Genomic DNA, 22,536 nt, shown 5'->3' on the forward strand with positions numbered 1-22,536 from the left:
GGGGTCCTTAGGCTTCACAGGCAAGCACTTAACCACTAAGCCATCTCCCATCTTTTTAAAAAATAATTTATTTTTATTTATTTATTTATTTATTTGAGAGAAAGAGGCAGATAGAGAATGAGCATGTCAGGGCCTCCAACCACTGCAAATGAACTCTTGTGCATCTGGCTTTACATAGTACTGTGGAATCAACCTTGGGTCCTTAGACTTTGCAGGCAAGTACCTTAACCACTAAGCTGTCTCTCCAGCCCTCCAGGCTGCCCTCAAATTCAGGATCCCCTTAATTTCTTCTTGGATTCCCTCTCAGCATTTTCTGGGCATGGGACTGCTTTGTTAATGTATGAAAAATTAGGGGCTAGAGAGATGGCTTAGCGGTTAAGCACTTGCCTGTGAAGCCTAAGCACCCTGGTTCAAAGCTTGATTCCCTAGGACTCACGTAAGCCCACACAAGGTGACACATGCATCTGGAGTTTGTTTGCAGTTGCTGGAGGCCCTGGCGTGCCCATTCTCTATCTGCCTCTTTCTCTCTCTGTCTGTCACTCTCAAATAAATAAACAAAAATAAAAATAAATTTTATAAAATATGAAAAATTATATGCATTTACACAAATAAAATAGCAAAATGAAATGTATGTACCACCATCCAGTTTCAACAACTATCAACAATGGTCAATCCTTTTCAACACACCTAAAAAGTTAAAACAAATTCTAGCCATAACACTTCACCTATATTTTTTTGTTTTGTTTTTGGAGGCAGTGTCTCGCTCTAGCTCAGGCTGACCTGAAATTCACTATGTAGTCTGAGGGTAGCCTTGAACTCATGGCAATCCTCCTACCTCTGGCTTCCAAGTGCTAGGATTAAAAGCACGTACCACCTTGCCTATCAGCTAATGAATAAATTTCCAAGTTACCTCATTTTTAAATTCTATTGAAGGGGCTGGGGAGATGACTCAGGGAAGTATTTATCAGTCAAACATGAATGTTGCTGGTCGAGGTAGTGCATGCCTTTAATTCCAGCTCTTGGAAGGCAGAGGTAGGAGGATCACCATGAGTTCAAGGCTACCCTGAGACTACATAGAGAATTCCAGGTCAGCCTGGGCTAGAGGAAGACCCTACACCACAAAACCAAAGAAGGGGCTGAAGAGATGGCTTAGCAGTTTAAGGTACTGGCTTGCAAAGCCAAAGGACCCAGGTCTGATTCTCCAGTACCCACATAAAGTCAGATACACAAGGTGACGCATATATTTACAGTTTGCAGCGGCTAGAAGACCCTGGTACACCCATTCTCCCTCCCTCCCTCCCCCCCCCCTGAAGTATATTAAATAAAGGCTGGAGAGATGGCTTAGTGGTTAAATCACTTTCCTGAAAAGCCAAAGACTAGGTTCAATTACCCAGAACCCACATAAGCCAAATGCACAAAGTGGCACGTGCATCTGAAGTTCATTTGCAGTGGCTGGAGGCCCTGGCATGCCCATTCTCTCTCTCTTTTCCTGCATCTTTCTCTCAAAAAAAAAATTAAAATTAATAAAATTGACAAGAAAACCCAGAAAAAAATAATCCCAAAAACCTGAGTAGCCATGCATGCCTACAATTCTAGCAGTAGGGACACGGAGGCAGGAGGATCCCTGGGGCTTGCTGGCTGGCTAGTCTACCTGAATCAGTACGTGCCACATTCACTGAGAGACTGTCTCAAAAGACAAACAGAGGGCAGCCAGGTGTGGTGGTGCACACCTTTCATCCCAGCACTTGGAAGTATTGGTAGAGGAAGTATTGGAAGAGGTAGGAGTATTGCTGTGAATTTTAGGCCACCCTGAGACTACATAGTGAATTCCAGGTCAGCCTGGGCTAGAGCAAGACCCTACAGTGGGGGGAGGGAGGAAGGAAAAAAAAAAGAAAAACAGAGCTAGGGTGTACCTCAGTTGCTAAGGTACTTGCTAGTATGCACAAAGTCCTCTAGGTTCGATCCCAGCACTGCATAAACTGGGTGTGGTGATGTATACCTACAATCCTCATACTTGAAAAGTGGAGGCAGGAGGTTATCCTGGCTACACTGCAAGTTCAGGGCAGCCTGGACAACATGGGACCCATTTCAGAAAGAAAAGCGAGGGGCTGGGGAGATGGCTCAATGGGTAAAGCATTTGCAGCTCAAGCCTGAGTTTGGATCTCCAGCCCCATGTAAATGCCATAAGCCATGGTGTGCTTTTGTAACCCTAGCCGGAAGTTGGCAAACACAGCAGTGAACAAGAACAAGAGACGCTGCATCAAACAAGGTGGAAGACAAGGACTAACTCCAGAAAGTTCTTCTGTGACCTCCACACATGTGCCAACACATACATAAATATGCATACCCATACACATATACATGCACACCAAAAAAAAAAAAAGACAGAGCAAATTTACATGGAATTTTCATGGAGAATATGTCACAGGCTCCTCCCTAAGGAGGTGGACAGCTGAGTAATGTAAGGAAACAAGCCATGCATCAACTGGACATCAACTCCAACAGAAGGAGCACAGAAGTATGAGCAGGGCCATGCCTGGGTAGCAGATAGGCCTGTATGCCAACAGTGAATGATCAAGTAGGCATGCAGAAGGCAGGGGTAGATGGAGCTTGGATCAGAAGACAACTTTTGGCTATTCTGAGTTGTTAGTTTGATTCTGAATGAGGTTTATATACTGAGTTGGTGGTCAAGTCCACGCAGGTAATTAAAGGAGAGGTACCCTGCTAGTGTGGGAAGAATATCTTTCTTTTCATGAAATGTTTAGCTTCTTAGAAAAGGATCACAAGGGGGGGCTGGAGAGATGGCTTAGTGGTTAAGGCCTTTGACTGCAAAGCCAAAGGATTCTAGTTCAATTCCCCAGGACCCACATAAGCTAGATGCAAAGGGGCGCATGTGTCTGGAGTTTGTTTGCAGTGGCTGGAGGCCCTGGTGCGCTCATTCTCGCTCTCTCTCAAAAAAAAAAAAAAAAAATCATTGTTGGGCTTCGTAGCCCATGCTTTAATCCCAGCACTTGAGAGGCACAGGTAGGAGGATCACCGTGAGTTCAAGGCCAACCTGAGACTACATAGTAAATTCCAGGTCAGCCTGAGCTAGAATGACACCCTACCTCGAAAAACCAAAAAAAAAAAAAAAAACCGAGGTTTGATTCCCCAGGACCCATGTTAGAGAAACTCACAAACTCACTCACAAAGTGGTGCATGGAGTTTGTTTGCAGTGGCTAGAGGCCCTGGTGCGACCATTCTCTTTCTATCCCTCTCAACTTAATAAACTTAAAATAAAAAGAAAGAAAAGGATCACAAGGAAAGCTGGGGCACAAAAGCTTGTTGTATAAGTCTTAGTAATACAACTCTTTCAATCATAGGGTTTCTGACGAAGCACAGGTAATGAAAAGAAAGACAACTGGCTAAGCCAGAAAGCTGGGTTTCCAATACAGTTCTCTTTCTATTGGCAGAAGAACCTGGGCCACACATTCTATCTGAACCTGTTTCCTCCAGTCATCCATCCTTGTAGTCTTCTGGGGCTATTGTGAGAATAAAAACAATCACAACACAGAGAATTCTCATTTACTACTAAATCACTATTTCAGAGACAGGCTAGATATCCAAGAAAATTCTTAGCAAGAGAAAACTTGGATTGAGCTGTGAAACCAGATGGCTCGTGTTCTCACCACTGACTCAATTCTGAAATAATTATATTTCAGCATGGCAATCACAATCCAAGCTATACAAACACACGATAAACACAAACCTTAAACAGATGAAAACTCCCATGTGTAAAAAAGGTAATGACTTGAAGAAAGATCTTGAGGAGGAAGTGTAAGAGTAAAAAGGAAAAAAATTAAAATGTTTCTCTTCTAGCTCCTGATAAGAGTAAATGTTTACTAGAAAAGTAATTCAAATATTTTAAACACTTTTCATAGTAGGCAATATTTTCAGCATATTACATATTTGTATCTTCAGCTTCCAACAGAATAAATCATGGAAAAAGGAAGCTACGCTTAGGTTTGGAAAAAACAAAACAAATACCAGGAAGCCAGGAGTAGCAGTGCATGCCTTTAATCTCAGAGCTCAGGAGGCAGAGGTAGGAGAATTATCGAGTTCAAGGACAACCTGAAACTACATAGTAAATTCCAGGTCAGCCTGGGCTAGAGTGAGAACCCAGCTCAAACCACCAAAAAAAAAAGGGGGGGGGGAATACATTCTACCAAATTGTTCTTAAATTAAAAGAAAAAAAAAAAAGGCTAGAGACATGACATAGTGGTGAATTTTAAGGACCCAGGATCATTTCCCCAGTACACACATAAGCCAGATGCAGAAGGTGGCACATGCATCTGAAGTTTGTTTGCAGTGGTTGAAGGCCCTGGTACACCCACACTCTATCAGCCTTTCTCTCTTCTCTCCCTCTCTCTCTCAAGTAAATTAGCATTTTTAAAAAAATTATATAATTGCACACAAAAAGCTAGGCAGCACTGCCAATTCTCACAAATAACTGCCAAGTGAATTGAGTGTGGCAGTACATGCCTGTGGTTTCAGCTACCTGGGAGGCTAAGGTGGGAGGATCACATGGGTCTACAGTTGGAGACCAGGCTGTCTGAACCAGCAAGGTCTTGTCTTCAATGTGTACCCCCAAAACAAAGTGCTACTGAGAAGGTGTGTGCCACCATGCTTGGCTTTCTAAGTTTTTGTTTTGTTTGTTAAAGATTTTTTCAAGGTAGCGTTTCACTCTGGTCCACGCTGACCTGGAACTCACTACATAGTCTCAGGGTGACCTCAAATTCATAGTGATCCTCCTATCTCTGCCTAATGAGTGCTGGGACTAAAGGCGTGCATCACCACATCTGACTTTTTAGTTTCTTGAATGATTTCTTAACCTAGACACTAACTATAAAAGATAATGAAAACTGTCCTTGGGCTGGAGAGATGGCATAGTGGCTAAAGTTTCCCTGTGAAGCTCAAGGACCCTGGTTCGAGGCTTGATTCCCCAGGACCCACGTTAGCCAGATGCACAAGGGGCGCGCATGTCTGGAGTTCATTTGCAGTGGCTGGAGGCCCTGGTGCACCCATTCTCTCTATCTGCCTCTTTGTCTGTCGCTCTCAAATAAATAAATAAACATTTTCAAAAAATAAAAGAAAGAAAACTGTCCTTGATCAGACTATATTCTGTGAGGATAGAGAAGAAACAGTATGTCTTATAGTAACAAGTGTTATAGAAAAATATAAAGGAGAAAGAGAATGAATATGGAATAGGTTGGGGTCAGTGCAATTTCAAATAGGGCTGTCTGAAGATGCCTTGAAAAGGTAGCATATGAATCAAGATTGTGGGGGCTGGAGAGTTGGCTCAGTGGTTAAGGCACTTGCTCACAAAGCCTTACGACCTGGGTGTGATTCCCCACTTCTGATCTGATTTAAAGCCAGATACACAGTGGCACATGCATCTGGAATTCATTTGTAGTGGCTGGAGGCCCTGGAATACTCTCTCTCTCTCTCTCTCTCTCTCTCTGTGTGTGTGTGTGTGTCTCTCTCTGCTTGCAACTGAATTTTTTTTTAAAATATATTTTCCAAATGCAATTATCTGAATAAAAACATAGGAAGAAGGAACAGGAAGGGAAGTATAACAGCTCAAAAACAGTGGCAAGGAGGACATGCTGCATGACTGAGGCCACTGTTGTAAGTCTAAAAGACCAAAGCAGAGAATGGAAGGGGAGAAGAGGCTCTGTGTGGGTACTGGGGAATCAAACCTGGCTCTTTAGGATTTGCAGGCAAGTGCCTTAACCACTGAGCCATCTCTCCAGCCCAGGAGTACTTTACGCTTAAAGAACTTCAGTTCTAAAAAGCAGAAACTAGGAGTTTGACCTTAATACATTTATATTTTACCCCATGTTGACTATGTTAGGTCACTTCTACTCATTCATATGATGGACAGCAATATAAGGGAAAAAATCCCAAACTTAATAAACTCCATGGGCTGCCAAACTACTTACCAGATTGGACACTCTAAGATTTTCTGCATAGCATTAAGGACATTTTGTACTTCTTCACAGTGAACTGCAGGTAAGTCCATTTCCTTCTGTTCCAGTGAACTTTAACACAAAATTTAAAACACATTTTAAATACAACAGTTTATCTGTCAAATCTGTCAATTTTCTTTTTCCTTCTCTCTCTTCCTCTCTTTTTCTTTGTTTTTGGTTGTTTTGAGATAAGGTCTCATGTATCCCAGACTAGCAAGTGTAGCTGGAGGATGCCTTTGAACTCCTTTCATCATTATCCCAATGCTGGGATTACAGTCATGTGCCACAACATGTGGTGTTTTGTTGTTTTGTTTTAGGCAGGGACATCTTATTCTTGTAGCTCAGGCAAGCTTGGAACTCACAATGTAGCCCAGGTTGGCCTTGACTTTACAAACAACCTCTGCCTCCCTAGTACTGGGAATATAGGTTTCAGACACCATACCTGGCTTGTCATTTCTAAATAAGAGAAATTTAAGACTGGAGTGCTTCAGAATTATATTAACCATGGAAACAATGCTAAAAAGCTTTCATTAAAAAAAAAAAAAAATACAAGACAAGGCACCATGAGCTCAAGGCCACCCTGAGACTCCATAGTGAATTCCAGGTCAGCCTGGACCAGAGCAAAACCCTACTTTGTAAAACAAACATCAGGGCTGGAGAGTTGTCTTAGAAGTTAAGCCACTTGTTTACCAGCCAGATGGCCCAGGATCAAATTTCCAGCACCAACCATGTAAAGCCACATGCACAGGTGGTACATGCATCTGGAATTTGTTTGCAGGGGCAGGAGGCTCTGGCACACCCATTCCCTCTTCCTCTATCTCCCTCTCCCTCCCTCCCTACAATAAATATTTTTAAAAATTCAAGAGGTTGAGAATGTTTGCCTAGCATGCACGAGCCCTGGGTTCAATCCCCAGCACTGCATAAACCAGGATGGTAGTACATGCTCATAAGCCCACAGCACTTGGAGGTGGAGGCAGGACGGGAAATAAGGGCAGCCTAAGCTACGTGAGTTTCTGTTAAAAAAAAAAAAAAAAAAAAAAAAGGAGGGGGGACTGGAGAGATGGCTTAGCAGTTAAGGCACTTGCCTACAAAGCCAAAGGACCCAGGTTTGATTCACCAGGACCCACATAAGCCAGAAGAACAAGGTGGCTCATACATCTGGAGTTCATTTGCAATGGCTGGATGCCCTGGCATGGCACACTCATATTCTCTCTCTCTCTCCCCCTCTATATGCCTCTTTCTCTCTCTCAAATAATTTTTAATTAAATATTAAAAACAGGGCTGGAGAGATGGCTTAGCGGTTAAGCGCTTGCCTGTGAAGCCTAAGGACCCGGGTTTGAGGCTCGGTTCCCCAGATCCCACGTTAGCCAGATGCACAAGGGGGCGAACGCGTCTGGAGTTCGTTTGCAGTGGCTGGAAGCCCTGGCGCACCCATTCTCTCTCTCTCCCTCTATCTGTCTTTCTTTGTGTCTGTCGCTCTCAAATAAATAAATAAATAATTTTAAAAAATATATTAAAAACAAAAATAAAAAAAGGAATGAGGTCTTGGTGGTTAAGTCACTTGCCTGCAAAGTCTAAGTTCCCAATTCAATTCCCCAGTATCCACATAAAGCCAGATGCACAGATGGTGCATGTGTCTGCAATTTGTTTGCAGTGGCTAGAGCCTCTGGTATGCCCACCCCATCCCCATGTCTTTCTCTCTCTCTCAAATAAAATAAAGTTTTTTTTTAAAAAAAGCTGAAGAGATGTCTAAACAGTGAGATTATATAGTGAATTCCAAGCCAGCCTGGGCTACAGTGAGATCCCACCCCAAAAACAAAACAGTTAAAGCAACACCTGTCTCTAAAATTGAAAAAAAGAAGGGCTGGAGAGATGGCTTAGTGGTTAAGGTGCCTGCTTGTGAGGCTTAAGGAGCCATGTTTGACTGTCCACATCCCACATAAGCCAGACGCACAAAGGTGAGTCAAGCGGAAGGTTACATATGTCCACTAGGTGGCGCAAGCGTCTGGAGTTCAATTGCAATGGCTGAGACCCTAGTGCGCCAAAAGTAAAAAAAAAAAAAAAAAGAAAAAGAAAAGAAAAAACATTAAGCAACACGACTTAATACTTCACCCCTTTTTTCCTAGTGTTTCCCAATTACAGCCTCCATCTCAGGGTCCCGCTCAAACACGTCCCTGACAGCCTCACTGATTATTACAGATGCTTCCCTATGTCCTTCCCTTCAGTCCCTTCTGGAAAACTCATGCGCATCCAGTTCTCAAGCGTCTTCCTCGACGAAGTCCACCCAGTCTGCTGCTCTCCCCAGACACATTCTTCCCCCACTTCTCCCAGCGGAGCCATGGCATGCCCTTCAGGGCACCAAGCCAGTTCCTGTAACCGGGACTCCCACTCTTCCTCGGAGCGCTGGCGACAAACTTCACGGCCTGGCCCCCTTGTCAGGATCCCCGCGCTTCATTTCGTCCACGGGATTCTCCACGGCGGTCAACACCCTCCCTGCTCTCCTTCACGAGACCGCCCTCGGCTGCCCGCCGCTCACTGACAACCTCCTCCCGGACCCCTTAGGACATCGCTCACCTTTACCCAAAGCAACACGTCCCGCGCTCCCGGGCGAGGGGACCCTGCGATCTGGCCAAGCCCTCCACACTGGCCTCGGGCCAGAGAGTTTCCGCCGACGGCGCGCAGTCGCAATGAACAATCTATCTGTAATTCCCGCGCTCTCCGTTGCCACGGAAACCGGCCGCTGGCCGCCGAGTGCCAGCCTCTAAGAGCTCGCGACCGACGGACGTCACCGGAAGGGTGAGGTAGAAGAAAAAAAAAAACAAAACCGAGACTCTCTCGTGGCTCCGGATTGGTCATCCATTCTGCCACGCGTGACGTTTTAGAAAGAGACGGAAGAGAAATTCTGAGTTTTCTGTTAGGGGCCGTCCCCTTTGCCTGTTCGCTTGGGATTGTGGTTTATTACGTCACAGTAGTTGCTGTCTAAGGGTCAGAACCCGAGCGCCAGGTAGTACTTCAAGGAGTCTAAGGAGCAGGCTGCTCCCTCCCACCCTTTCCTGGCAATGGAAGTCTGCAGTTTAGCTAACTAGGATGGTGCGGGAAAGAACTACGAGTTCCAGCATGCACTGCGCAACAGGCGGCCTCCGGCCCCTAGTCCCTCGGAGGTTGTAGTCTTACAGAAAGGAACGGCCGAGGCCGGAAGCACGCACTGTCCTCACAGCAGCCCAGTTAGTAGATTGCAGACCTCCTCGCGGTGACGTAGGATAACCAGTTATGGATCGAAGTGTCACGTTTTCATCATCTCTTGTAAGCGGAGACTAGGCTAAAGAACCTACGGGCCCCCAGCAAGACTACAATTCCCATCGAGCCCCGCGAGTAGAAAGCTCCTCAAGGTCAGTGACCTGAGGGACCAACCCAGGGCGGCCAATCAACTTGGGACGGGGAACTCCCGGCCCTGGCCCACATCTGCGCACTAGAGCCGTCCCTCTGCTCCTGGTGTTTGTTATTGTTGTGTGGGTCAGATCGCATCTGCCCCGCCCCTGCCAACGCAACACCGGCCAATCGGTGGGGAGAACATTTTGAGGGACAAATAGTCAGAGCCAATCACTTCGTCGAAAACTCAGAGAAACATGGGACTAGGCCCTGTCTCTATCCGCCATGTTAGATTCACCCCGCAGGGATAGCAGCCGAGCTGGCAGCGAACGGTCCCCTGCACCGGCCACTGGCAAGCGCCCTCCGGGGGCGGACAGCAGGTAAGGTTCGCTGCGGTTACCTGGGGGTGTGGAGGAGGGATAAGATCACGCCTCTCACAGAGGGTTTGGAGAAGTTCAAGGGAAGACTTCTGCAGAGGGGAGACTTTTTCCGTGTCTGGGCAGCCAATCTTCGGTGGCCGTCCGAGAGATCTGTTCACATTAGTGAGGGGCGACAGTGGCAGGTGGACACTGCCAGAGGAAAGGAGAGTCCATGGCTCTAAACGCCTCGCTTCTGTTCAGAGAAGGTCGACATTCCCCAGGACAAAAAGAGGGCCCAGGCAAATAAAGTGAGAGACTTCAGGAATGGTGACACTGTCTTGGGGACAATGGAGTGCTAGGAAAGGTAACTTGAAAGCTGGGATTAAGTCTTCAAAGAAGAAATGACAAGCATCCTTCTCATTCCAGTCCCCCTCCTCTTTTTGAGACCTTCTTGAAGATAGATTGATCTTCGTCATTAAAAAATCACTCTTTTCCCTTTTTGTTAAAACACCCAGATTTCAAATTACACATTTTAACATTTGATAGCTTGTGCTGGATCTGATGGAGACGATAAACAAAACTCAGGTTCCCAGGTCGACTTCATTAAAGGTATTGTTGAGTCTGAAACAGACAAAAAAAAAACAACAAAAAAAAAAACCCAGAATCGATCATGAGGAAGAGATGGCTTTTGCCAAGTGAAGGTGAGTCAGTAGGGCATAAACTTCCAATGTCAGTTATGAAAGCCAATGGTTGAGGCCCCAGCTACCTGACTACTGGCAGTCATCCTACAGGAAAAGACAGAGCCAACTGAAGCTTTTGTATTTCCACAAGTTCAAGATTAATGCCCTGGTTGAGAGAATTTTCATATGTAAGTAAAAGAAAGATAGACACTTTGTTATGAAGAACTGTACATTGGCCAGCTGAATTCTCCCACTTCCTGTTTTCTCCCATAGGTGGATCATCAACTGGATGAGCTCCAAAGTATCTAAACTAATTTCCATTTGTGTAATCTGAGAAAGAGGAAGGAAGATTAGTTCTTTCCAGCACCCTTCAAGTGTGGAAGTACATTTCTTGAAGTTGGAAAGTGAGGATAAGTTTCAGAATATCTGTTTTTGACAGACTGAAACAGTTAACTCATTATCCCAAATATTTTCTTTTGGGATCTTGCCCAAATTTTAAAGAACCTGAGAATTGTGTTTCATATATATGAATACTGGTTGTCTGTGGGATTAGTGCTAGAAACCAATGTTATTTTGATGATTAAGTTAACTCTAGGTGAAGAAAAGTAATGAAACAATGTGAATAATTGAGTTTTTTTTTGTGTTTCTTTTTTTTAATCCATGATCTTGGGACTGGAGAGATTTCTCAGTGGTTAAGGCCCTTGCCTGCAGAGCCAAAAGATCCAGGTTCAGTTCCCCAGTACCCACATAAAGCCAGATGCAAAAGGTGGCATATGTATCTGGAGTTCATTTACACTGGCTAGAGGCTCTGGTTGTGCCCATTCTCTATCTGCCTCTTTCTCTCAAATAAATACTTTTAAAAATCCATGATCTTCAGGGAGAACAAGATTTTTAAAATAATACTTGCATAGTGTAATATGTTATAAAAGTTATTTTAAGGTCCTGATGACTGGTTTGCTATGATAGCTTTTCTATTTGCATATTTTAAAGAATTTCTGCCTACTTATCTTTCTTGGTGCTGGGAATTGAATTTGCCATACCAGTAGATTTTACAATACTGTATTCCTAGTCTCCTCAACCACATTAAATTTTTTTGTTTGTTTGTTTTTCAAAATAGGGTCTTGCTTTAGCCCAGATTCACTATATAGTCTTGGGCTGGCCTTGAACTCACAGCAGTCCTCCTACCTCAGCCTCTTAAGTTATATGGTTGGCAAGGAGTTGAACCCAGGCCAGCAGGATTTGCAAGCATGTGCCTTTAACCACTGAGCAAGCTCCCCAAACCCCTCAACTGCTTTTTTGTTTTAGTTTTCACTCTAGTTCAGTTTGACCTGGAATTCACTGCGTAGTCTCCAGGTGGCCTCAAACTCATGGCAATTCTTCTGCTTCTGCCTCCCAAGTGCTGGGATTGAAGACATGCGCCACCACACCCAGCTTCAACTGCATTTTTATTGGAGTCCTGTGATAACATTGTAAGGTAGTCAAAGCAAAGTAAACAATTGATGCTCATAGGTAAACTGACTAACAGTTATGTGGCTCATATTGTGCCAGAGCTGTATCTGGAACCCGTCCCTTAGGCTTCTTTCTGTGACACTGGAAACTTTTGGGACTGAATCTTGTTCATTTATTATGTTTTGTAGGTGGATCAAAATCTGGCTCTTTCTAGATCAGATTAAAAATGTGTTCATTCAGGCATGGTAGTTTATACCTGTAATTGCAGAACTCAGGAGGCTGAGTGGAACAATATTGTGAGTTCTAGGCCAGCCTGGCTACAGAATGAGTTGTTGAGGTCAGCCTGGGTTACAGAGTGTGTGCCCTGGACTACAGTGAGACCTTGCCTTAACACACACAATAAAGTGTTGGCTGGGTGTGGGGGTGTGCACCTTTAATCCCAGCACTTAGGAGGTAGAAGTAGGATCATAGTGAGTTCAAGGCTACCCTGAGACTACATAGTGAATTCCAGCTCAGCTTAGGCTGGAGTAAGATCCTACCTCAAAAAACCAAAAAAATAAAATAAAATTGTTGACTCTGTTTAAAAGCTGACATTTTTGCTGTGCAACTTAAACCAGTTTTTTTCCCCTCTGAGGCAGGGTCTCACTCTAGCCCTTTCTGACCTGGATCTGGATCTCACTGTACAGCTCTAGTCTTGCCTCTAGCTCAGAGCAGTCTTCCTACTTCTGCCTCCTAAGTTTTTTTTCTATAGTTACAAAATAACACCCCAAAAAACAGACAGTCCAACAGACATATTTAAGTAAACAAAGTTCTTAAATAAAAAGATATTATTTTATTTTTATTTATTTATGAGAGAGATTGGTATACCAGAACTTCCAGCCACTGCAAACAAATTCCAGGCACAAGCGCCACCTTGTGCATCTGGTTTCTGGGAAATAGAACCTGGGTCCTCAGGCTTTGCAAGCAATCACCTTAACAGCTAAGCCATCTCTCCAGGCTCTGAAAATAAATTTTAATGGGCATTTGATTAATAATTAGTAATTTCTAGCCGTGCATGGTAGTACATGCCTTAATCCCAGTACTCTGGAGGCTGTTAGGATTGCTGTGAGTTCAAGGCCAGCCTGAGACTACATACTGAATTCTAGGTCAGCCTGAACTAGAGTGAGACCTTACCACAAAAAAAAAAAAAAAGTGAAGCCAGGCGTGGTGGCGCATGCCTTTAATCCCAGCCCTCGGGAAGCAGAGGTAGGAGGATCGCCATGAGTTCGAGGCCACCCTGAGACTCCATAGTGAATTCCAGGTCAGCCTGGGCTAGAGTGAGACCCTACCTCGAAAAACCAAAAAAAAAAAAAAAAAAATGTGTACACACACACACACACACACACACACACACGTAAAGAAATTGTTGGCTTGGAGAGGTGGCTTAGCAGGTAAGGCACTTGCCTGTAAAGGCAAAGGACCCAGGTTGAATTCCCCAGTAACCATGTAAACCCACTTAAAGTCAGATGCACAAAGTGGCACATGTGTCTGGAGTTTGTTTGCAATGACTAAAGGCCCTGGCATGCCTAATTCTGTCTGCCACCCCTCAAATATTTTTTTTATTTATTTGAAAGAGAGAGAAAAATGGTTATGCCAGGGCCTGTAGCCACTGCAGATGAACTCCAGACACAAGCACCCCCTTGTGCATCTGGCTTACATGAGTTTTGGGGAATCGAACTGAGGTCCTTAAGTTTCACAAACACCTTAACCACTAAGCCATTTCCCCAGCCCAAATAAATATCTACTCATAAAAGAAATTAACTTCTTAGAAATGATAATAATAACTTTTTTTAGAAGCAGATGTATTATACTGTGAATTATCTGCCTGTTTTTTTTAGATATAGTTTTAAACATTTTATTTTATTTATTTATTTGGGACAGAGAGAGGGAGCTAGAGAGAATGGATGCACCAGGGCCTCCAGCCACTGCAAATGAACTCCAGACACGTGCACCACCATGATATCTGGCTTACATGGGACCTGGAGAATTGAACCTGTGTCCTTAGGCTTCATAGGAATAATACACCTTAACTGCTAAGCCATCAGTCCAGCCTTCCCGTCCCTTTTTTAAGATCTTTTTAAAAAGTCTTAATTATAGATGAAAAGCTAAATATCTTTTTCTTAATTTTTAACGGTTTCCATGATTATAAAAAAGTATCACATGGTAATACCCTCCGCCCTCCTCCCCCCACTTCCCCCTTTAAGATTCCTTTCTCCATCATATCCCCTCCCCATCTCAATCAGTCTCTCTTTTATTTTGATGTCATGGTCTTTTCCTCCTCATATGATGGTCTTGTGTAGGTAGTGTCAGGCACTATGAGGTCATGGATATCCAGGTCATTTTATGTCTGGAGGGAGCATGTTGTACGGAGTCCTGCCCTTCCTTTGGCTCTTACATTCTTTCCGCCACCTCTTCCGCATTAGACCCTGAGCCTTGGAAGGTGTGATCGAGATGTTACTCAGTCAGTACTCCAGTCACTTCTTCCGAAAAGCTGACTATCTTGTCACAACAATCCAGAAGTTGGGCTCGGTGGTAGAGTAGATTGCCTAGCATGCATGATGGAAACCCCCATCTTCCATCTTCAGCAGCACACATAGGATTATAATAATCTAGAAAGGAAAAGTTATTCTAACAGTCAGCCTTGAGTTGTGGAAGCTAGCTGATAGGTCCATAGGATTCATTATATTATTCTCTCTACTATGTATCTAAATATTCCTATAATCAGTTGGGGGGGGAGCAATCTGTGTTGTTTGGGTTTTTTGTTTGTTTTCTAGAGACGGAAGGAAGTTTCACTATGTAGCTTAGGCTGGTCTTGAACTCCTGTGCAGCACCAGCTTGTCTAGAACTGGAAATCTTTCTGCCTTTTCTTCCCAAGTTCGGGGATCACAAATATATATTGCCTTGTCCAATTACAGAAGTTTTTTCTTTTGTCCGTCTTTTTATCTCTTGCTTCATGTGTTTCATTAAACAAGCCAGTGAAATCCTTAGAAATTTTTTTAAAAATGTCAGCTGGAGAGATGGTTTTAGCGGTTAAGGAATTTGCCTCTAAAGCCAAAGGACCCAGGTTCGATTACTCAGGACCCACATAAGCCAGATGCACAAGGTGACACATGCATCTGGAGTTTAATCTCTTTATTTCTTGGAAAAGACAATTCCTATTTAACAGTGAGATTTGGGTTAAACCACTCTAATAGATTGTAAATTTGACAACAGTAGGGATAGCATTTCTCTTATTCCCTGCCATCTCTCAAGCCTAGCCCTGGTTAGAGCCTTTTTAATGTGTTGCTTTTTTTTCCCTCTCTCTCTCTCTCTCTCTCCCAACCCTAGCCCCACAGCATGGAACCACAGGTTACTCTAAATGTAACTTTTAAAAATGAAACTCAAAGCTTTCTGGTCTCTGATCCAGAAAATACAACTTGGGCTGATGTTGAAGCTATGGTGAGTAGTACTTTGTTTTGTTTTTCCAGGGGTTGAGCATTGATATTTTTTTCCAAATGTAGCTATTTTTAGCAGTGGTATTTCCAAGCTGTCAACTTCTTATTACCATTTCTGGGCCTGTTAGAAAATTGTTTTTGATGGGTTCAGTATTTGTATAGAAGATGTACACAGATAAAGGGAACAAAGAAAGTTCCTTTGGAAGAGTTTAGATGGAAAGTTAAAAAAAAAATAAGTGAAATTGGATTTAGGAAACATTTGTTTTAGAAATAGTCTGAGGAATGATTTTGTCTGGGCCCCACCCCATCCATGCCTAAGGGAAATATCTGGCTTGACATCAGATGTTCGTGAACTACCAAGGTTATAACTTGTGTTTTGCAAGACCTATCTATTTTTTCTTTTCCCCCTCCCCCAGGTAAGGTCTCACTCTAGCCAAGGCTGACCCTGGAACTTACTCTGTAGTACCAGTCTGGCCTCAAATTCACATCAGTCCTACCTCTGCTTCCCAAGTGCTGGGATTAAAGGTGTGCACCAACACATTCAGCTCTATATTTCTTTATTTATTTTTTTTTTTCCCTTTGGGTTTCCAAGGTAGGGTCTTGCTCTAACCCAGGCTGACCTGGAGTTCACTATGTAGTCTCAGTGTGGCCTCAACTCACAGTGATCCTCCTACCTGTGCTTCCCGAGTGCTGGGATTAAAGGCGTGTGCCACCATGCCCGGCTCCATTTCTCTTATTACTTTAACAGCAGTATGTCTGCTTCTTGCTCTGCCAATGCTTTGTTTCCTCTTGCTTTGCCCTTTGTACTCTTCTGCTTCTGTTGGGTTTGCGCTGGTCAATGTTTCACTACTTGGGCACCTGTGTTGGAATATAGCCCTTAAGTTAAGACCCTACCTTTACCTGGCTACCTTGGTGATAACTAAAAATAAAAGGAAATGTTGGAGAGACCTTAAAATACATTCTGATTTACTCCCCTGTCTTCTAGAACATACTTCTCATTACTGTCCTAGACAAATGGTCGTCCAGAAAGAAGTGGAATATTGTTGGAAAAAATGATCTGAAAATCAGTTATCTTTCTTTCTCTAGTAGTTAAGTGAGCTAATAGCTTACTTTTTTTCCCCTTTATTGTAAAAACTTAACTTATGGGGCTAGGGAGATGGCTTGATGGCTAAAGTTGCTTGCTTGCAAAACCTGCTGGCTCAGGTTCATTTCCCCAGCACCCATGTAAAGCCACTCATGGACAGGAAAGCCTGTATCTCAAAGGAGGTGGAACACAGAATCCCTCTGGCCTCCATCCACATGTGCACCATGGCATGCATGCACGCGCGCGCGCGCGCACACACACACACACACACACACACACACACACACACACACAAAAATGAATAATTGAATGAATGGAAGAATGATATTTTAAAACCTTAAATTATAAACATGTAACACATGCTTATTTAAGACTTGAAATAATCTAACTACTTAAGGAGGAATTGTTTCTCCAGTCTCCTCCTCTCACATCTGCCTTTCACACCTCTTTTGCATAACCAGGTTAACAGCCCTGTGTCCTTACCCAAATTTTCCATGTTTGTTTCGATGTCATAGTAGAAGCATACGATGAAACACTATTCTTCAGCTTGCTTTTATTTCCCTTTTGTACATTATAGACATAGTTCTTAACAGAAAAGGATCAATGCTTACATGTTCCAAGCTGCAGTCTACAGCATTATTGGTATTGGTGAACTCCCCCATTTTTATTTATTTATTTGTAAAGAGAAAGAAGAGGATGAGGTAAAATATGGACTCACCAGGACCTCTTTCCACTTGCCAATGAACTCCAGACACATGGGCCACTTTGCGCATCTGGCTTTACATGTGTACTGGGAAATTGAACCTGGGCTGGTAGCCTTTGCAAGCCTTTGCAAGCAAATGCTTGTAACCACTGAACCATCTTCCCAGTCCCCAGGTTTTCTTTCGTTTTACCATTGTAAAATAAACTACCAGAGATTTAAATTGTCATAAATACTGCCAGACGCTTTGCACAATTGTAGCAAGTCACAGAAAAATAATGCCTTCAGACCCAGTATGGTGGCACATGCCTTCAATCCCAGCACTTGGGAGGCAGAGATAGGAGGCTAGCTGTGAATTCAAGGCCACCTTGTCTAAAGTGTAAATTCCACGTCAGCCTGAGTTTGAGCAAGACTCTACCTTTAAAACACACACACACACACACACACACCTTTGATTTTGTTTTGCTTTTTTGTGTGGTGCTGGGTATTAAACACAGGGCTTTGCACATGCTAGGTAAGGCTCTGCCACTTAGCTCCAGCTCAATCTCCAGCCCTGAATTTTTCACAATGTTGGATGTTACACTTTAAAAAAACTCTGTCATTCAGATTATATAGTCTTGTTGAATTAATTTGCTAGCAGTTAAATTGAACATCCTTTTTATATGTTTGTTATACATTCTGATTTTCTCTTTGTGATATTCAGCACATTTTTACTTTTTTTTTCTTTGGTTTTTTGAGGTAGGGTCTCACTCTAGCCCAGGCTGACCTGGAATTCATTATGGAGACTCAGGGTGGCCTCCAACTCACAGCAATCCTCCTACTTCTGCCTCCCGAGTACTGGGATTGAAGGTGTGTGCCACCACACCCAGCACATTTTTACTTTTTTGTTTTTGTTTGGTGTTTGTAGTTTTTTGTTTGTTTGTTTGAGGTAGGGTCTTACTCTAGCTCAGGCTGACCTGGAATTCACTATGTAGTCTCAGAGTGGCCTTGGACTCATGGTGATCCTCCTACCTCTGTCTCCTGAGTGCTGGGATTAAAGACGTGTGCCACCACATCCAGCTTAAAAATGTTTTTATCTGGGGATGGACCTTGATAGAGCACTTGGCCTGACACACATGAAGCCTTGGGTTCAAGCCTGAGCACCACAAAAAGAATAAATATAAGATATTTGGGCCAAGGAGATTGCTCAGCATTTAAAAGTGCTTGCTTTGGGGCTGGAGAGATGGCTTAGCAGTTAAGGCACTTGCCTGCAAAGCCTAAGAACCCATGTTCCACTCTCTATGTCCCACATAAGTCAGATGCACAGGTGACTCAAGCACAAGGTTGCACATGCACAAAGGGTGGCACATGCATCTGGAGTTTTATTACAGTGCCTGGAGGCCCTAGCGTGCTGATTCTCTGTGTCTCACTCTTTCTCTCTCATTAAAAGGGGGGGGGGTAGCCTTTTGGGCTTCCCTCAAAGTAACAGACAACAAACAAACAAACAAAAAAAAATGGGGCTTGCCAGGTGTGGTTGCACACCCCTTTAGTCTCAGCACTTGGAAGGCAGAGGTACGAGGATCTCCATGAGTTTGAAGCCATGCTGAGACTAGATAATGAGTTCCAGGTCAGCCTGGGCTACTGTGAAACCCTAGCTAAAAAAAAAAAAGTTGGGAGGGGTTGGAGAGATGGCTTAGCAGTCAAGGCACATGCCTGCAAAGCCTAAGGACCCAGGTTCAATTCTCCAGGTCCCACGTAAGCCAGATGCACATGGTGGCACATGCATCTAGAGTTCGTTTGCAGTGGCTACAGGCCCTGATGTACCCATTCTCATTCTCTCTTTTTCTCTCTCCCCCCCCCCTCGCCCTATCTCCCTCCCTCTCTGCCTCTCTTTGTCTCTAATAAATAAATAAAAATAAAATGGTAGGGGAAAAAAAGGTGCTTGCTTACAAAACCTAACACCCCTGGTCAATTCCCCAGTACCAATGTAAAGCCATATTCACAAAGTGGTGCATGCATCTATAGTTCTTTTGCAGTGGCTGGAGGCTCTTGCACACACGCTCTCCTCTCTCTCTCCCTCTCTCTCTGCTTGCAAATAGCTAAATAAGTAAAGCATTAAAAAACAATAAGTTTTTCCATGGTAAAATACACTCACCCTTTCTCTTCATTTTCAGGTAAAAGTTTCATTTGATCTGAACACTATTCAAATAAAATACTTGGATGAGGAAAATGAAGAGGTAAAGTATATTGTGAATCCTATATCTGAGTATCCAGAATAGGGGTCTTTTCTAGAGTAATGTGAGACTTGAAAGGTCAGTTTAAAGCCAAGTTGTGGTGGCTCATACCTGTATTCACAACACTTGGAAGGCTAAGAAAACATGTAACAAATTCAAGACCAGGTTGAGGTACAGAGTGAGACACTGTCTCAGAAAAGGGGGGGATGGAGGCTGGAGAGATGGCTCAATTGTTTAAGGTGTTTGCCTGCCAAGTATAAAAACCTAGGTTCAATTTTCCAGTACCCACCTAAAGCCAGATACACAAAGTGGCGCATACATCTGGAGTTCATTTGCTTTCTGTCTGTCCTTGCAAATAAGTAAAATACATTTAAAGCCAGGTGTGGTGGTACATGCCTTTAATCCCAGCACTTCGAGGCAGAGGTAGGAGGATTACTATGAGTTCAAGGCCACCCTGAGACTACATAGTGAATTCCTGGTCTGCCTGGTCTAGAGTGATACCCTACCTTGAAAAACAAATGTGTGTGTAATATACACATGTATATGCACACATATTCACATACATATACATGCACACACATATACATATAGTAAAAAAAATGCCAAGTGTGATGGCACACACTTTTAATCCCAACACTTGGGAGGCAGAGGTAGGAGGATCGCCATGAGTTTGAGATCATCCTGAGACCACATAGTGAATTCCAGGTCAGCCTGTACTAGAGCAAAACCTTAAAAAAAAAAAAAATAAATAAAATAGGGGCTGGAGAAATGGCTTAGCAGTTAAGCGCTTGCCTGTGAAGCTAAGAACCCCGGTTCGAGGCTTGCTTCTCCAGAACCAACGTAAGGCAGATGCGCTAGGAGGCACACACATCTGGAGTTTGTTTGCAGTGGCTGGAGGCCCTGGTGCACCCATTCTCCCTCCCTCCCTCCCTCTCTCTCTCTCTCTCTCTCTCTCTCTCTCTCTCTCTCCTTTGCCTCTTTCTCTCTCTGTCATTCTCAAATAAATAAAATATAAATAAATAAAAGCACACTCCTTTAATCCTAGCACACCAAGTGTGATGACGCACACTTTTTTGTTTTGTTTCGTTTTTCGAGGTAGGGTCTCACTTTAGCCCTGGAATTCACTCTGTTGTCTCAGGGTGGCCTCGAACTCACGGTGATCCTCCTATCTCTGTCTCCTGAGTACTGGGATTAAAAGTGTGTGCCACAGCCGTGCCCTACCTCGAAAAACAAAACAAAAAGAGCTGGGCATGGTGGCACAAACCTTTAATCCCAGCAGAGGTAGGATTGCTGTGAGTTCAAGGCCATGCTGAGACTACAAAGTGAATTCCAGGTAGCCTGGGCTAGAGTGAGACCTTGATTAGAAAAACCAAAAATTAATAAATAAAATCTTGGAAGTAATGGGTAGAATTGGGGTTCAGTCCATACTCTCTGGCCCCAGATCCCAGGTTCTTAACCACTGTGTTGTGCAGCTGCTTATGGAGAGGACAGCATTAAAGTAATACAGCTCGTTACTTGAGATCTAGGGCTAGCACGTAATACTGGGAGAGGGTTAGCACCTTTCCTGTAGGGCTTGTCTTAGCTACATAAGGCTCAGTTGATATGACACTTGTAACTGTTGCTTTTTTCTCTTCATAGGTATCCATCAATAGTCAAGGTGAGTTTCTAAGAGAATCTAATTAACTTTACTTAAAATTTGCTTTCATGGGGATGCTGGAGAGATGGCTTAGTAGTTAAGGCATTTGCCTGAGAAACCAAAGGACCCAGGTTTGATTCCCCAGGATCCACGTAAGCCAGATGCACAAGGTGGCACATGTATCTGGAGCTCATTTACAGTGGCTGAATGCCCGGCATACCCATTCCTTCTCCCTCCCCTCCCTCTGTGTGTGTGTGCACACACGCCCATTTCTCTCAAATACATAAAATGAATGAAAAAAGAATTTGCTGGCATGATGGTACATCCCTGTAACTAGCACTTGAGAGGCTGACACAGGAGCATCTCAAGTTAAAGGCCATCTTGGGCTACATATTGAATCCCTACTCAATCAAGCAAACTAATTGTTTTCATTGAGGCATGTCTGCTTATATTCAGTCTTGCTATAGTATTTTAGAATAAAGTTTGGTATACTGTAAATTGATACTACATTCCAAAATACGCCTTTTTTTTTTTTCTCTTGGTTTTTCAAGGTAGGGTGTCACTCTAGCTCAGGCTAACCTGGAATTCACTCTGTAGTCTCAGGATGGCCTTGAACTCACAGTGATTCACCTGCCTCTGACTCCCCAGTGCTGGGATTAAATAAATAACTTAGTTAAATAAATAAATATGCCTTCCTAGTTGTCACCCTGTTGTCACCCCTAACTTGTTCTGGTGTTGCATTGTGTCTGACTTGGCATATATGCTAATATCAGTATATAAACAAATGATGTTCCCAAAGTTTATCAGATGGTTGGTTGGTTAGAACTAGTGTGTCTTCTCATTGGAAACATGTCATATTAGAAGGTTAATTTCCCAGACCAACCCCCAAATCCTTAGCCTAATGACCTGAGTTTGATTCCACACTACCCATGTAAAGCCAAATGCACAAAGTGGCACATGCCTCTGGAGCTCATTTGTGGGAGCTGGAGGCCCTGATACACCTGTTCTCTCTTGTCTCTTTTCTCTATCTCTCTCAAGAATTGAGCCAAAGCTGGGCGTGGTGGCACATGCCTTTAATCCCAGCACTTGGGAGGCAGAGGTAGGAGGATCGCCATGAGGTCGAGGCCACCCTGAGACTACATAGTGAATTCCAGGTCAGCCTGGGCTAAAGTGAGACCCTACCTCGAAAAACAAAAAAAAAGGAATTAAGCCACGACTGGCTATACCTTTTTATTTTAGTTTTTTTTTTAATTTTAATTTTTATTTTTATTTATTTATTTGACAGCAACTGACAGAGAGAGGAAGAGGCTGAGAGAGAGAGAGAGAGAAAGGGCGTGCCAGGGCATACAGCCTCTGCAAATGAACTCCAGGTGCGTGCGCCCCCTTGTGCATCTGGCTAACGTGGGTCCTGGGGAATCAAGCCTTGAACCGGGGTCCTTAGGCTTCACTGGCAAGTGCTTAACCGCTGAGCCATCTCTTCAGCCCTTTAGTTTTATTTTTTATTTCTTTATTTTTGGCTATACCTTTTTAAATAAGCTCATTTACGTATATTGGAGGTACACAAG

The 22,536-nt window shown here is 43.5% G+C and overlaps 2 protein-coding genes across 7 annotated transcripts in view; one reads left to right on the forward strand and one right to left on the reverse strand.

The window, feature by feature from the left end:
• Brca1 (BRCA1 DNA repair associated) overlaps positions 1-8,701 on the reverse strand; it is an 85,197-nt gene extending 76,496 nt beyond the window's left edge. For both annotated transcript variants that reach the window (XM_045159815.1, XM_045159814.1), the window contains exons 1-2: positions 8,583-8,701; positions 5,982-6,080 (exon numbers count right to left, since the gene is read on the reverse strand). In XM_045159815.1, the coding sequence (XP_045015750.1) occupies positions 5,982-6,061 (80 nt within the window). In that variant the 5' untranslated portion in view covers positions 6,062-6,080; positions 8,583-8,701. The remainder of the gene's footprint in view (positions 1-5,981; positions 6,081-8,582) is intronic.
• Positions 8,702-9,267: 566 nt separating this feature from the next.
• The window catches only part of Nbr1 (NBR1 autophagy cargo receptor), a 37,783-nt gene continuing 24,514 nt past the window's right edge, over positions 9,268-22,536 (forward strand). For 2 of the 5 annotated variants that reach the window (XM_045159823.1, XM_045159825.1), the window contains exons 1-4: positions 9,270-9,757; positions 15,232-15,342; positions 19,276-19,338; positions 20,974-20,992. In XM_045159823.1, coding sequence (XP_045015758.1) covers positions 15,241-15,342; positions 19,276-19,338; positions 20,974-20,992 — 184 coding nt within the window. In that variant the 5' untranslated portion in view covers positions 9,270-9,757; positions 15,232-15,240. Of the gene's footprint in view, positions 9,758-15,231; positions 15,343-19,275; positions 19,339-20,973; positions 20,993-22,536 lie in introns of all 5 variants that reach the window. The other 3 variants (XM_045159824.1, XR_006639014.1, XM_004655330.2) reach the window with 3 other exon arrangements.

Source organism: Jaculus jaculus, chromosome 9, assembly GCF_020740685.1.
Source record: "Jaculus jaculus isolate mJacJac1 chromosome 9, mJacJac1.mat.Y.cur, whole genome shotgun sequence".
Classification (NCBI taxonomy): Eukaryota; Metazoa; Chordata; class Mammalia; order Rodentia; family Dipodidae; genus Jaculus; species Jaculus jaculus.